Genomic DNA, 14,800 nt, shown 5'->3' with positions numbered 1-14,800 from the left:
AGTGTCTGAGTGTTTTTGGTTAGAGGCCCACCTGTGTTCCTGGGTACTAAATATGAAACAACAAAAAGGCCTATTTTTTTTTTGGTTGCTCTCCAAAATTTGAAAGACGAGAGAACAGATAAAGTAAGGCAAATGCTTGTTGATCAAGATATTGCTTAAAGAAAATAGCAACATGACTGAACGTGTCTATATTTGCAGTCAGAGGACTGACTAAAAATAAATAATTTTTACACATCTTTACCAAAAAAAATAACAATACTTGTGGAAGGAAGACACTGTATTGAGTTTATGATAGTCTCTTGCAAAAATGGTTACACCCTTTTCAGATTTTGTCATGTAACAACCAAAATCTTTAATACATTTTATTGTGATTTTATGCCATAGACCAACACAAAGTGGCATCTAACAGTTGATGAAAAATAGATGGTTTGTGTTTAATTTTTATTTCATTATCAGTACAGATATTCTGTTGTTCGGGAAACACAGAGACTATTGGACATTCAGTTCATTTTAACTAATATTCAACCCGAATAAGAGAATCCATATCTTTCCATCATATATTAGGCAGACGGATGCATCCACTGTGAACACAAATCACTGACTGTGGGACCAATATGTATAAACAATAAAATGACGGCTCTTAAATTACAAACAATGCATCTGCTCTGGCCTGAACTCACAGTCCTGCAAGGACCGGGATCGCTTGCTCACTTGTCCATAGTCAAATGTTTCGAGGAGAGTTGCTGCTGACTCTATTGTCACATTTGCCTCAAACAGATGACTTCTCATGGGAATTTTGATGTTGATTTGGAAACTGAACCCGTTTTCTGCTGCTACACTAGACTGGAATTACAAGCCACTTCTGCCAGTGTTTTGAAATTGGGGAACATTTCTCAAATGTTGACAAGTCCTCTAAATGAGGAGAAATTAGCATGATACATTTTTAGAAATACTTAAAAAAAAATAAATGTGGGCCTACATGACAGGACACCACATAGAAAACATGTAATAGGTATGCCGGGCCAATCGGTGGCGCTGCAATACTACCACAGAACGACACAAAAACACCAAACCAAACAAATGGAGCTTCAACGTCACCAAAAATCATAGTTTGTGGTCTCACAAGACTCTGTATCCATGTGAACGCACTGCCTAAACACCAAAAATCTTTTGCAGATACACTGAAAATCGTCTCCGTGTGGACACGGCCTTACTTAGCTGTACTCTGCACGTAAAGTTAAACACGTCTACTACTGCATGAATTGGTCAGGAGTGTGAATTTTAATCTGACAAAATGACGGATGGCCCTCAGATTTTTCTGTCACTGTTTCAAATAATAAAAAAAAAGCAATTAAAGATGGAAAACATTTGGCGAATATGACCCCTACTTTAGATATTGACGTGCAGCAAAATATTATTTTATGTTGGTCTGTTACAGAAAAGCCAAATAAAATATATTTAAGTTTGTTTTTGTAACATGATGAAAAACTGAAAATTAATCAAAGATATTCATGCTTTTGTAGGCACTTTACATTCATGTCAATCCATTTTTTTTAAATAATTTTTGCCTTCCCTTGAGGCATTTATCATAGTTTACACATCTGACTACAGCAGAATGCAGGGTCTGAAGAATTAAGTATTCTGCAGTAGTAATCCAGTCAAAGGCCACCACCATAATGATGTTTGTATTACTGCTTCGTGTGGAACAACAGGGGTTTCACCATCCCAGCCAGCACCTTGGGAAGTTGAGAGGCGATGACTTCTGACATCATCTCTGGAAACTCCACTTTCATGCCGTCGGCCTGGATGAAGGTGCTCAGACAGAACAGGTTGACCTTCTTCACTATCTGTCGGAGAGGAGACATTTCTTTTCATTTTTGGTGCTCAGTAAGTACACAGACACTGGAGGTGTACCTTCTGAAAGAGCCTTACATCATGCATGGCGTCCATCAGTTTGGTAAGGTGGTAGAACCGCTGGGAGCTGGCCACCATGCCCTTCTCCTTCATGTGAATGGCTCTGGACAGCTCTCGTATGTAGTTTTGTCTCATTTCCTCAAATGCGGCCTGACTTTTCAGACCTTCAAGAGGCACTGAGAGCACATAAGACGAGCAAGAAGTCAAATTTTAATGCAAATTGTAAATTGCAACCATTTGTTGTAAAAAACGCTTCAGGAAAAGGAAATATATGTGCTTGAATAACATGTTATTGTTTGATAAGGAAAAATAACTCGACAATAGCTGCTACATTAATCTATTCAAGGTCTAATCTCTTTAAGCACTCCTATTTTTGTTCAGCTCTGCAGTAGTTGGTCTTCAAAGCTTCACATTTCTGAGATTGTAACATTGTGTAGTGGTTGTGTTCAATTGTAAGGGTCCCACCTGTGGTGAGTAATATTATGGCTTTCATGCAGAGGAATTCCTCACGGGTCACTTGTAGGTTGGCAAACTCCTGAGGAATGAACTGGATCGCCAGGCAGAGGTCATAAATTGGGGATCTCCTCATTTGCTCCCTAAAAATTAAAGAAAAACATAAATATAGTTTAAACTAAGTGTCTTTTTCAAAATTAAATTGATTCTTTTTTTTCTGTTTGAACATCTTGACTTAATACTATTCATGGAATTTGTAAAACTTTTCAACTTTTGGCAAGTTACAAACACCAACTTTTATGCGTCTTTATGCCGTTTTAAATTCTTCGTAAATAGCTCTGACTCAGTCAAACTGGAAATGGGTAGAATGAAGACAAATTTTTAAATCTTCTCAGAGATTGTTGCTTTGTTTTTGATCTGGACCTGAATTAGACCATTCTTCATAGTCCCTCTAAATCAATTTCAAATGTTTTTTTTCTGCTTTTGCAAGGTTTTCTTAAAGAACTGCATTGCATTTATCTCTGTTGATCTTTCCAATTACTGTGGACAGATTCTTTTGTCCTTGCTGAAGAAAAGCATACGTCCACCATGATGATGCCACCACTATGTTTCACCATGGTTATAGTGTGTTTCGGCTGATATGCTCTGTAGATATTCTGCCCCATATAGCATCTTTCTTAATGGCCAAAATGGTTGAATTTCTATCTTGTCATTTGGTTTATTGTCTTCTACGCTGACAATCTTCAAACAGGACGTCTGGTGACTTTCTTCTAACAAGTGGCTTTCTTCTGAATTTTCTACCATGAAAGTCAGATTTTTCAGATGCTTGACTAATAACTTTCCTATCCAGTTTCTCTCCACTGAGTAGAAGATCTCTAGCCTAGTAAAAACCATTCTATGCTTCTTCTGTGCTTTGCTTCATACAAAGGGTCTGGATCTTTGGCTATTGAGAAGCAATTGCTTGCTGGAGGCATGGACTCAGTTGAGATTTTACATTGCATCCAATTGCTAACATTTGGCCGTGGCGTAATGGGCCAGTTCAGCGCTATATTGGAAATGAGCTGTGTCCCCTACTGCGAAGAGAGAAGTTTAGAGCCGAATAAGATGGCTGTTAATGTTAATTCAATATCTGGGAGTGTGGCCAACACGGATCAAATGACTCCATTCACTTCCTCCATTGCCAAACTACAACTATAGACAGACTATAATTCTAAACCAGAACAGGAAATTGGCTTCATCGTTCACAACTCCTCTTTTTGTTCACCGTTTGGCCTGGTTAAAATTAATCCAGAGAAATCAGCTCAATGGGAGAAAACCCAGATGTAAAACTGAAGGTAGATGGGAATCAATAGGAATTGGGTAGGAAGACAATGGCCTGGCTAGCTAGCTTTAGCCGCCTCTTAGCTACAGCTCCGATATCTTAAATAGTCATCTGTTTTTTTGCTATGTCTCTTGGTCTTCCTGGGCCTTTTTAAATTATGTTCTTTGACAAACCTCTGAGACTTTTACAGAAATGATATATTTACACTGCAAAAATAAATTGGTGGATTTACTTACTACCTGACTTCTGATAGCATTTAGTTTCACTGCAGTTTGTTCATATAAAATCAAAATTGTCAGACTTTTTCAAGGCACTGAGATATTTACTTACTGGCTAAGAATCAGATCAGGCGCAAAGTATAAATATTCGCTGGTGACATTCTGAAAAGAGCGCCACCCAAGAGAGAACACCATCAGGTTCATCCATGAGTACTGAATTAGAGTCATCTGATCGTTGATGTGAAGATTCCGAAAACCTTATAAAGAAAGTAGAACACAGAGTCAAAAAACATTAAAATACCTCATTTTGACAACTTTTCTCCTACCTCTTAATTTCATGCAACGTGATTCATAAGTGAATCATCACTGCAGGGCATTGGTTTTCATGTTTTGTTGTTCTCTCTGAGATTAGAGTTGAATACTTGGTGTGACTAATGGAGATCACTTAAGGTTGAGACCTTTAGCAAGGCCTCCCAGAGCGATCCCTATGACAACAAAAGTGGCCACCCTGACATGCAGAGAGCTGTTACCTGGCAGGGACTTGGACCACTTGACAATCCACAGCAGCTGTTTCTCGCACAGCCTGTTGAGACTGTTGAGCAGAAGATGGGGAACTTCGGGTTGTAAGTTGTCGTAACCAGAGTACACAATCTCAGGCTCGATGTTTTCCAGGATGTTAATGATTTGTTGGGAAAGCTGAAGCTCATGGATGCTTGGTACACAAGACATGGAGGTCAAGGCCTGGCCATCTCCGGACATGGCCAAATGGGACTGGAACATCAGGGACGGGGCCAAGCCTAAGGCCTTCAAGGCTCCAAAGCGCTTCAGTTTCCTGCCTGTGACACAAATATAAAGCTTTATCAAATCTAATAAGGAAGCACCCCAAGTAAAAATCAGACAAATTAATTTGTAAAATACTTGGATATGAAAAATGTAATCCAGTACAATATTTTAAAAAATTATGCAGTGGTGATCCATCCATCCATCCATTTTCTTGCACTCTTGTCCCTTAGTGGGGTCGGGAGGGGTGCTGGTGCCCATCTCCAGCTAACGTTTCGGGTGAGAGGTGGTGGTCACCCTGGACAGGTTGCCAGTCTGTCACAGCGCAACACAGAGACACATAGGACAAACAACCATGCACACACACACTCACACCTAGGGGCAATCTGGAGAGGCCAATTAACCTGACAGTCATGTTTTTGGACTGTGGGAGGAAACCGGAGTACCCGGAGAAAACGCGCCATGCACAGGGAGAACATGCAAACTCCATGCAGAAAGACTGGGAATCAAACCCAGAACCTTCTTGCTGCAAGGCAACAGCTCTACCAACTGTGCCACTGTGCAGCCCATGCAGTGGTGATATTATTTGTAAATATTGTAATCTGTCAAGTGCTGCTGCAGGGAGATTCCATCCAACCGGCTGAACATTAGATTAGAGTGCAAAGTTTAAACTTGTGACTCTTGGAATATGTTATACTAGAAAGAAAGTACATTATTTTAAGCAGCCCTTTGTGATAATCATAATACTGTGAATACTAATATTGAGATGACTATACTTTTGACATAATGTACCATGTCTACAGTGAAGAATGATGGTGGTAACATTATGATCTGGGGTTAATTTTTGTCAGATGAAAGTAGGTCTTCTAGGAGATGAAGAGTAATTCAGTTTTCAGCATCACCGTCATCAGAGATGCATCAAAATCACCAAAATAATGGCTTCATCTTAAGAAAAATTTGTTTTGGGGACTACATCTGAAGAAACATTGGTAGGAAATCCAAAGATGTCTTTGGACAAGACATTTCGAGAACTTTGCCAGGTGGAAGGCTGATGGAGTCCCAAAGACTAAACTTTGAAATTGAACCAAAAAATTGTCAAAGTTATAAAACAATTGATCTTACTCTCAATTTTTTAAGACTCAAAATCTTGGGATCTTAACAGGGGTGTGTACACTTCTGAGTTCTAATTCAGGTATTGACATGAACCTAAAGCTTACAATAGATTTGGTCTTTTGTGAAGAATCAACCTTGAACAAAAGATTGAGACATGGTGCTTGCTACTCAAAGAAATGACTAATATGGAGGTGTGGTAACGGGTCGATAACAAATCAAATGAAATCCTACCTCCGAGCATCATTCCTGCTTGGTAACACTTTCTGAGGCGACATGCAGGGCAATTTTTTCTCCGAATTTTGTCCACAATGCAGTCATTTCGCCCAGCGCAGAGATAGCTGTGATGGCCTGTTGAGGGGAATGGGCACAGACAGACAATACAACCAATTTTAACAGTGCTTGGTTTCTAAATATATAGGGAACCGTGGGTGGTAAATGATGGATGAGAGGAGGGGACAGTATTGAACGGACTCTTGACTAACCACTCCAAACTCAGGCAGGATTCTAAAAGAACTAACGAGGCAAATTAGATAGAGGCAAGGCTGTGAGGACAGAGTGACATGGCCATGGTGAGACATAGTGGCTCTCACTATATCTTGCACTGCAAGATAACAAAAAAAAGTCCAAGATGAAGAACATGGTGTACACTGTTCGAAGTGATACTGTTTCTAATAACCTTTAACAACTACCACAGAAGGTTGCAAAGTGTTTGTGAATGACTGGGTTTTCTGTTTGAGTCAAAATCTGAGTTTCAAGTTGTTTAGACTACAAGATAATCAAATAAATAAACTTATTACATGTAGCTGTGTGTAATTAAACAACCTGGGTAGCATAAAAGGAGTATGGCTCAAAGACCATTAGAGGTTAAAAAGCACCCAACAGGCCCCAAGTAAAGGTATGTTGGAACATTGTTACAATAATTTTCTTTGAAAACTTTTACTGTTGTAGCATTTCAAATTTTAAATCATCTCAGATATGGAACATGATGAAGGCTCTTAAAGCATTTATTCACTTACCAAAAGATGCTTGGTTTATGCTGTCCGAGTAGCGGTTGGGTAGCTTAAACCAAACATTAGATCAATGATGGTGAACCAGTTTGTTGTGTTTTAGAAAAGGCTAAAGGTAGTGGAAGGTAATTCATTGCCACTTTGAATTCTTACCACACGAAGTGGTAAGTGAAATGAAATGAAATGTAATATTTAACAGTCAGTAGTTTGTGTTTTTTACTCTAGTTCACATTGGAGAACAAATTAATACAAACATAAGCCAGCTTTAGCTAGTTAGCATACCCATCTATTTAGCTAGCATATGCTATGGCTAGCTAGGTAGTTAAAATTCACACATTCACACTGACGTGCTATTCCGTTATTATTAATATGCACTATTTTGTTGTTTTTAATTGAAAGACTTATTAGAAAATGTAACATTCTTGTTTCAGATTCAGAACATTTTTAAAGAAGAATTAAGCTCAAACAGAAAATTATTCATTTTAACCCAAATATTTACCTGGTCAATAATCTATTCTAACTGAGGTGTGGCTTTATCAACATGACATTTGTGACTTTATCCCATCTTTGGGTTGAAAAGCAAACTCAGTATGATGTTTCAAAACCATAACCAAAACATTTGTGTTAAAGCAACGCGGAGCAAGATTGTTTAACTGATTTAGAACTGAGTTAGTGAAACAATCCAAATTAGTTTTTTTTTTGTTTGTTTTTTTATGTGTGTCTACTTAATCAAGTTGCCATTAAGTTAATGTTACATAAATTTATTAAAAACTAATTGAAGAACAAATGATTGCAATTTTTTTCTAAATATATTTGTGAAGAAATAAAATTGGTTCACTTATCTAAAGTTTTTAGGCTATATGTAGTAACTTTATTTTGTTACTACATATAGCCTTGTTATGAATTTCAGCCTGGAACAACTGTGAGCATTTATGCTTGTAGTATGTGTTCACATAGTCTGATCACTGCCAAACTTATGACAATAAAGAGATTTAGATAACACTCTCAAAGAACACATTTAGACATTTCTCACAAAGTAAAATGAATTGCTACACTTTTAATGAGGTTATTTTAGATTGTGTCATGTGTTTGGTATCATTCCAAGAGTCCTATATAGCCAAAGTAGTTTCACTTGCTAAATATACAGTAGCCTTCAAAGATAGCAGTGTTACCAAATGACATCACTATCATTTTCTAGATATGGTTAAAAATAGGTCAAGAAATCTAAGAAGTAATGGTGGAAAAAACAATCTTAAAGGTAATCTGTATGGGAGATTATAGTAAACTGTGTTTTATATGTTAGGAATAGCAGTAACTAGCAGATTACTTCCTGGTTGATTTTTAATTTAAAAACATTCACATAATGGTTTTTAATTAGTTACTTCCATATGTTTTTCTAAAAAAATTGTTTTTCTTAAATTTGCATATTAGAGTTATAGTATCACATTAGTCTCAATTAATGTGAAAATCTCACAGAAATGCTATTTAACCACAGTATCACATCAAAATTTATAGATCATTTTGTAGTTTTTCAATGTCTGTGACTATTAAATGCGTTTGGTTTTCAAACACTTAAAGGGCACTTTCTGAATTAAGGGAACATTCTGAAGCAATTAAACTGTTCAACATTTTACAGCCCACCGTTTTCCCTTTTAAGATAATCCCAATACAAATATGTAAGAGTGATGTCTGGAGGGATCAACATTTTAGAGAATGGAAACCAAAATACAATACGCAAAACTTAAATCATGCACTCAAACAGATCTGGCAGCCAGACATTTGGTTTGTTGCTCACCTTCCACTGCCCTTTTGAAAAATACTTTACAACTCCCACACGTTAGGACTCCATAGTGGCAGCCAGATGCTTCATCACCACAGATAACACACATTCTCTGAGGCTGCATCCTAGAAAATAGACCAAATAAGATTTTTGATAGAGGTTTGAATATATCAAGGGCCAAAACTGCTACCAGCAAGGAACAAAATTTCTGTATGTGATAATTTAAAAAGATAATTCTCAACATATACAATTTAAATGGCTAGATAATGTAATGAAGTCTGAAAATCATTGAGCATTTTTATTCATTGTTAAAAACATATGTAACTATTTAAGTATTTAATCTTCATCCTTCCTGCCTTACCTGCAACGTCAGTAGGTAGATCAAACATGATTTGCCAGCCAAGTTGCTGGGCAAATTAACCAATTAGATGTTAGTCTTTTTTACTAATGGTAGTTTATGTATTCAAGTTAAGTAAAAATGGAAATTATATATAATAAAATGAATTTCTTTCAATATTTAAATGTTTACTATTGATACTTTCTACGTCAACGTGTTTAAACATATTAACAATATGTAATTAATGCATGCAATATGTCGTTAACTGTAAATAAAACAGATTATTACATGAATTGATAGTAGCATTTTTGCTAATTCTTTAAAAACATTACTAAATATTTAAACATGAAACGAAATCAATGTGTTCACGTTTTTCTAGAAGTACATATACATTTTTGGTATTAACTTTATTTAATTAAGTTGAAACATCGACTTGTCTGTCGGCATTTTGTATCAAAGTCAGTGGGCGGGGCTAATATTCTTAACGTTAAGATGATTGGACGTTACAGAGCAAGTTTACCAATCAAGTGTTCGGGTGTGTTTGATAAGTAATTCTAAATCAGCACAGAAATAGAAAATAAATGAATACAGAAATAAATACACTTGGATTCCATATAGAACGTATTCAAAACTTAATATTTTTGACTCTATCAAAAGCATATTTTAAGTGTTTAACTTATGTAAAATAAAAAATTGAAAAATAATTTCTTGATTGTATTTTTGACTTCAGATATGAAATATTTTTTACTTTAAATAAAGTGTGTTACACTAAACTATTTATCACTGAATATAAAAACAAACGCATACAAACAAACAAAAACAGCGACGCTATATTAGAAAAGGCGTCGAAAATGTATTACCCTGGAAAGGTGGAGAAAGGTGAAGGGTTCCTCTGGGTCTGGTTGTGGTTCTGAATCCCTTCGTAGCTGCTGGTTGGAAACGCGCCCGTCTCGGTCATAGCTGCGGTGTGGAGCCAGTACGGAGGCTCAGAAGTAGGGGTTTGGATCTGCCAACGTGAAGTGGTGTGAGGCGCGGGGGAATGGGAATGGGCGGACACAGCACACCTGGAGTCGGTTCTTCCGGAGTTCCCCAGCTGCTCTGGCTTGGTCAGCTCTATAAGAAAGTTAGGCGAGCCCTCCATCCGTGGCCGGGGAATTACTTCCAGCCCCAGGTGTTGCTTGCTGTCGGTTTCGCAGCAGGTGTCGAGAGTACGGATCTCAGGTGATGTGTCAAACTTCGGACAGGGGGTGTCCATAATCACAGCGGGCTCCTTTTCGTCTTTAATGAACTTACAAGCCCCAGGTGTGGATGACAGGCTTAGATTTGCGGCAGACAAACTTTCCGACAGAGATGCGCTGCTCCTCTGATGTTTAAGAAATTCTTCCCAGGGAACACCAGCAGACTTTAAATAGTCACTGTTGCTGTCATAAGACTGTTTTGCAGAAACTGACGCCTCAATAGAATTGCAGTCCTTATAAACCGAGCAGTCCCCACTCGAATTTAAGCCATGAATTAAAGGATCTAGACTTCCCAAATTACGCGCGACCACTTTGACAGACCTGCTGTATCCAGCATCAATCAAGTCGCTTACTTTCGAATCAGTTGAATCAGCGATCGACGTGGTGCTGATGGCGCTCATCTTTCCGTGCATTTTGTTTTCCATGAGTTTTCCTCCTTTCTTCCCTCTGAAGCTCGAAGAAGCGTCTTGAGTGCGTCCGCAGGCTGGATGTCACAGCGTGATAAGAAGCAACTCGGAGACCTTCCTATAATCCTCCTCCCTGCCTGTGACTTTGCCTTTCACATGAACCAAAGGCTCTCTAAGACTTCATAAGTTTTTTTCCACTTGTTTGTAAGATAAAAAAAAAAAAAAAGTTTGCTGGTGTACTGTGTAAATTAGATCGCGTTTATATTCTGTTCACAAAAATGAAGCACAGTAGATTGACAAAAACAACATATTCTTCTTCTTGACGTTGGTGTCATTTCTAATATTTTCTATAGTGATCCAGTTGTCCACAGGACTTACCAAATTGAGAAAAAAGATCCAAAGGCTTGTATAGAGTACAGTCCTCGTACCTTAACAGCAGAGCTAAAAAGTGGCATTTCTTTCAGGAGACTTTCAATGTCAGGGGCCATTAGTCTCCGCCCTACAGATCAGGAAAAAGTGTAACAGGATGCAGAGAGGTGTTACATGATTATAAATAAAAACAGTCACAGTATCTGGGTGAGAAAAAAAAAACCCTCAGGATAATGTTTAAACAGATCATCCTACATTTATAGAGGGGAAGATAATTTTCCAACTTAAAGGATGTTTATGTCAAAAAATATTCACAAGTTCAAATTTATTATGAATTTGCCGTAATGCTCACTGGCTCAAAAATGATCCACACAGGCTCCAATATAAATAAACATCTCAAAGTATCATTTGGCTGCATTTCCCTTTATACGTTGCAGAGAGAGTTTAAATTTTATTTAGGATTAATGTGAAGACCATTCCAAAGGTTTACTTTCAGCCTGATTTATCTGTTTAGAACTGAGTTTTTACTAGCAAGCACCACACCACATGAGTGTAAACACTTAATAAAAGAAGGAGTCTGATGGATGGACAAATGAGGATATGCGTCATATGGGAGCTAAATGAATGGAGCCTTGGGTGAAAACTCAGTGTGGGAGTCCAGTCTTCAGGAAATAACTTTTCTGAAGTCTGATTAGTACCCGCCATCCCTCCGAGATGAACAATGAGGAGTTGATGGGAGGTGAAAGCAAGGTAGGGATGAAGAGATGGGTGCTGGGGGAGCTGCAGTATGTAACGTTTAGAAAAAAATGCTTTTTACATATTTGATAAAAGTATCATTATATACTTAAAAGAATAATATAAGACAGATCACCTGTTAAAAAAAATTAGCTTTTCTGCCTTCTCCCAGTGTTCCCAGTACTAACTGCAGAAATACCACTGAGTTAGAAACAAGCCAGGAGGAGGGTCTTAACGCTGTCAGTCACTCTCATGCTCATCTTTTCCCCCTTGCTCTCTGCTATGCAACAGCTGGTTCACCACAACATAGCCTGCCACAAATGCTAAAGGTTGTTAGCATGGTCACCGATGACGACGGATAAACAGTTTTCCTGCAGCAGTAAGTTTTTTCTCTGTTACTAGCACATTGAGCAGCAATGATCTTTCAAGTTGTAACTGGGGGTAGTTGGAGTTACTTCTAGTTTCCCAGTGGGAAATCCAACTTCAACAGGAAGAGCGTTCCAGTTTATTTTTCTGACTGGGAGATCAAAACTCCCAGTCAGAAGTTCCTAGTACAACCGGAACGTAGCATTAGAGTGGCAGAGGCGTTGGCCTTCTCCTGAACCTAAGTTAACGTGTTAATGCCCTCTCTTGTTCAGTGGTGTCTCAGTCTTTTCACTTCAGATATAAGGTAATTTTGAAAAAGATGTATTACTACAGGTACTTTTTATGATGGCTCTGGTTCCTGATATCTAAGAAGATCCATTTGCATAATGCCATCACAACAACTTGATAGCTTGTGGCCTACAGTTTTCGTATATTAGCAAGCCTAATGTTAAATGTTAGATCTGACTATAAAACCTTTTCAGGAAGACATCTGGCATATTCACAGTCAGACTCCTTTATCCATAACCAGTTTTGTTGCTTGAAATTATTGTTTGATTGAAACATCAAATTGCTTCTAATGGGCCTTTTCCACTTGCTCGACTTGGCTCTATGAGTTTATGCGGGATTTCCACTCATCACAGTTGCATAGAACCAGTCACTTTTATAAAACCTACTTTCCTAGGGTTCCAAGTTCATGGAGTTGGGCTGAAAACTCAGAAGACTAACTAACTAGGGGATTGAATCACTGGTTTCATCAGAAGAGCAGCTCCCTCACAATAATTTGTAAAAACTCACAACAGCGACTGATTGTATTTGGAATCTGAAAGGACAATGGAAGACTGAGACATTGCTTCCTGCCCCCCATTGTTATGTAGTGTTTCTGTCCCATACAGATCATGTCGTACTACTTTGTGGACTCTGGAAACCAACTACATGACTACACCCCTCATTAAAGATATTATCAATTGTAACAACTATGTAGAGTAGAGTTGAGCCAAGTTGAGCTATGGTGTTGGATGCTAATAGGAAAGGGCTACATCTTTCAACCATCAGAGTCAAACTATTACCTTTGATGAGATTAAATTGGTTAGGATGTTCAATGACAACACACGAACTATTAAGGCTGAAAACTGGTAAACTCAAATCAATAGAGAGGGTGTTGACCAAGGAAGAAGTGCCTGCTCCAAAGCAACACCTTCAGGCTCAACTGACATATTGGTCACAAGGCAAATGTCCTCTAAAGAGATGTGTCACAGTCTAATGACTACAAGAATTTTTAGAGAACTCAAGGTGAGGCTTTGAAACCGAAAAACAGTGTATCTACTCACAAACATGGTACTGGCAGCACAACGGTGAGGAAAGGTTGTGCTGTCAGTGGTTCTTACACAATGTGTAGAGATTAATGAAGGAGGAGGACTACCTTCACAAACTTCATGTCAAATCAATCCCTATATGATCAATAAGTGGTCACAATCAGGTGTTATTACAGTGTTGCGCAATCAAGACTGGTTTTAAAACTAATAAAACAGGCGAACATTAATATTCTGGCCTGTGCTGGACCTGCACCTTGTTTAAATTTTAAAGCTCGTCTTAAAACCCATCTATTTTACTTGGCTTTCAACTCCAGTGGGATCTAGTTTTAAATTGTATGTTTGTTTGTTTTTAAACTGTAAAAGTTTTTTAAAAAGTTTTTTTTATGTTGTGTTTTAATCTACAGCACTTTGTATCAGCTGTGATTGTTTTAAAGTGCTTTATAAATAAAGTTGGTATGGTATGGTATGGTATGGTATGGTATGGTATGGTATGGTATGGTATGGTATGGTATGGTATGGTATGGTGTCTCCTTAAAAGCCCTGTTTCAACCAGGATATCTGCCAGTACTCTTACATTTCTGATTAGAGAGGTTAAGTATCCAATCAAAGTTTTTGATGGTCACAGTTAGCCAAACCTTACATATCGTGCATTAAATTTCTATCCTGATTGTACCAATCTGAATAAAAGGTTCCAACACATAATCATAATGGGGTGTTTATTCACTTAAAGCTGTAAAACTCACTCTTCAGTTTGTCATTAGATGCTTCCTTCTTGCACTTACATTTCTTCAATGTTGCTTAAAGCAAAAGATTTTTAACTGATTTTAAAATTAGAAACATATTTAAGATGTTTTTTTTTCTTTCTGTTTGTCACATATTTCGAAATGTATTCTAGTGCTGCTTTACCTCATTTCACTCCTCTAATTTACTTTTCTGTTACCCTAGTTAGATAGCAGAACAGGGTTTTACTATTCAAGTTAATCAGTCCAGTCTGACTGTTGCTGATGCATGTGCTCATGATGTACACGCAGTCCTTGGCCCTATCTCCTGCGTCATGTTTTAGACGACATCCGAGGGGATTCTCAGGCAGTGGCCTACATAATTCTTGGATAACAATGACACATTCATATCTGAAACATGCACTCTTCGGATGTTGTGATGGCCTAGATTTTCTTATCAGACTATCTTCTGAAAATGTCTCATTTTGAATTAACTTCTGGCTCTAATATAGGTCAGTTATGTTTTTTTTTTTTTTTTTACCTTTACGATTCACAACATTATTGCTAATCATTTTTATCTTTTGCTTTTATTTAAAAAAATCATTTAAGCTTTTCTCTGTATTGCCTCGTTGTATAGCTTTGAAGCTAAACTATGCTTGTAGTTTGCATTCTTGTAAAAGAAGCAGCCTGTTGTCTGCTGTTCTTGCTTACAGCAAAAAACTAAAATCTA

The 14,800-nt window shown here is 37.7% G+C and overlaps 1 protein-coding gene across 1 annotated transcript; it reads right to left on the bottom strand.

Annotated features, from left to right (window-relative positions):
* Positions 1 to 424: 424 nt before the first annotated feature.
* Positions 425 to 13,242, bottom strand: pgr (progesterone receptor). Its single transcript, XM_008426411.3, has 8 exons — positions 9,784 to 13,242; positions 8,602 to 8,711; positions 6,031 to 6,147; positions 4,437 to 4,742; positions 4,019 to 4,163; positions 2,380 to 2,510; positions 1,933 to 2,090; positions 425 to 1,847 (listed from the first exon to the last, which is right to left on the bottom strand). Exons 1-8 carry the CDS (start codon positions 10,584 to 10,586, stop codon positions 1,689 to 1,691), a joined length of 1,929 nt encoding a protein of 642 aa, XP_008424633.1. The 5' UTR covers positions 10,587 to 13,242; the 3' UTR covers positions 425 to 1,688.
* Positions 13,243 to 14,800: the final 1,558 nt, after the last annotated feature.

This window comes from Poecilia reticulata, chromosome 13 (genome assembly GCF_904066995.2).
Source record: "Poecilia reticulata chromosome 13, P_reticulata-male-v2, whole genome shotgun sequence".
Lineage (NCBI taxonomy): Eukaryota > Metazoa > Chordata > Actinopteri > Cyprinodontiformes > Poeciliidae > Poecilia > Poecilia reticulata.
The sequence above is the reverse complement of the archived record's forward strand: the minus strand, read 5'-3'. Positions and strand labels throughout refer to the sequence as shown.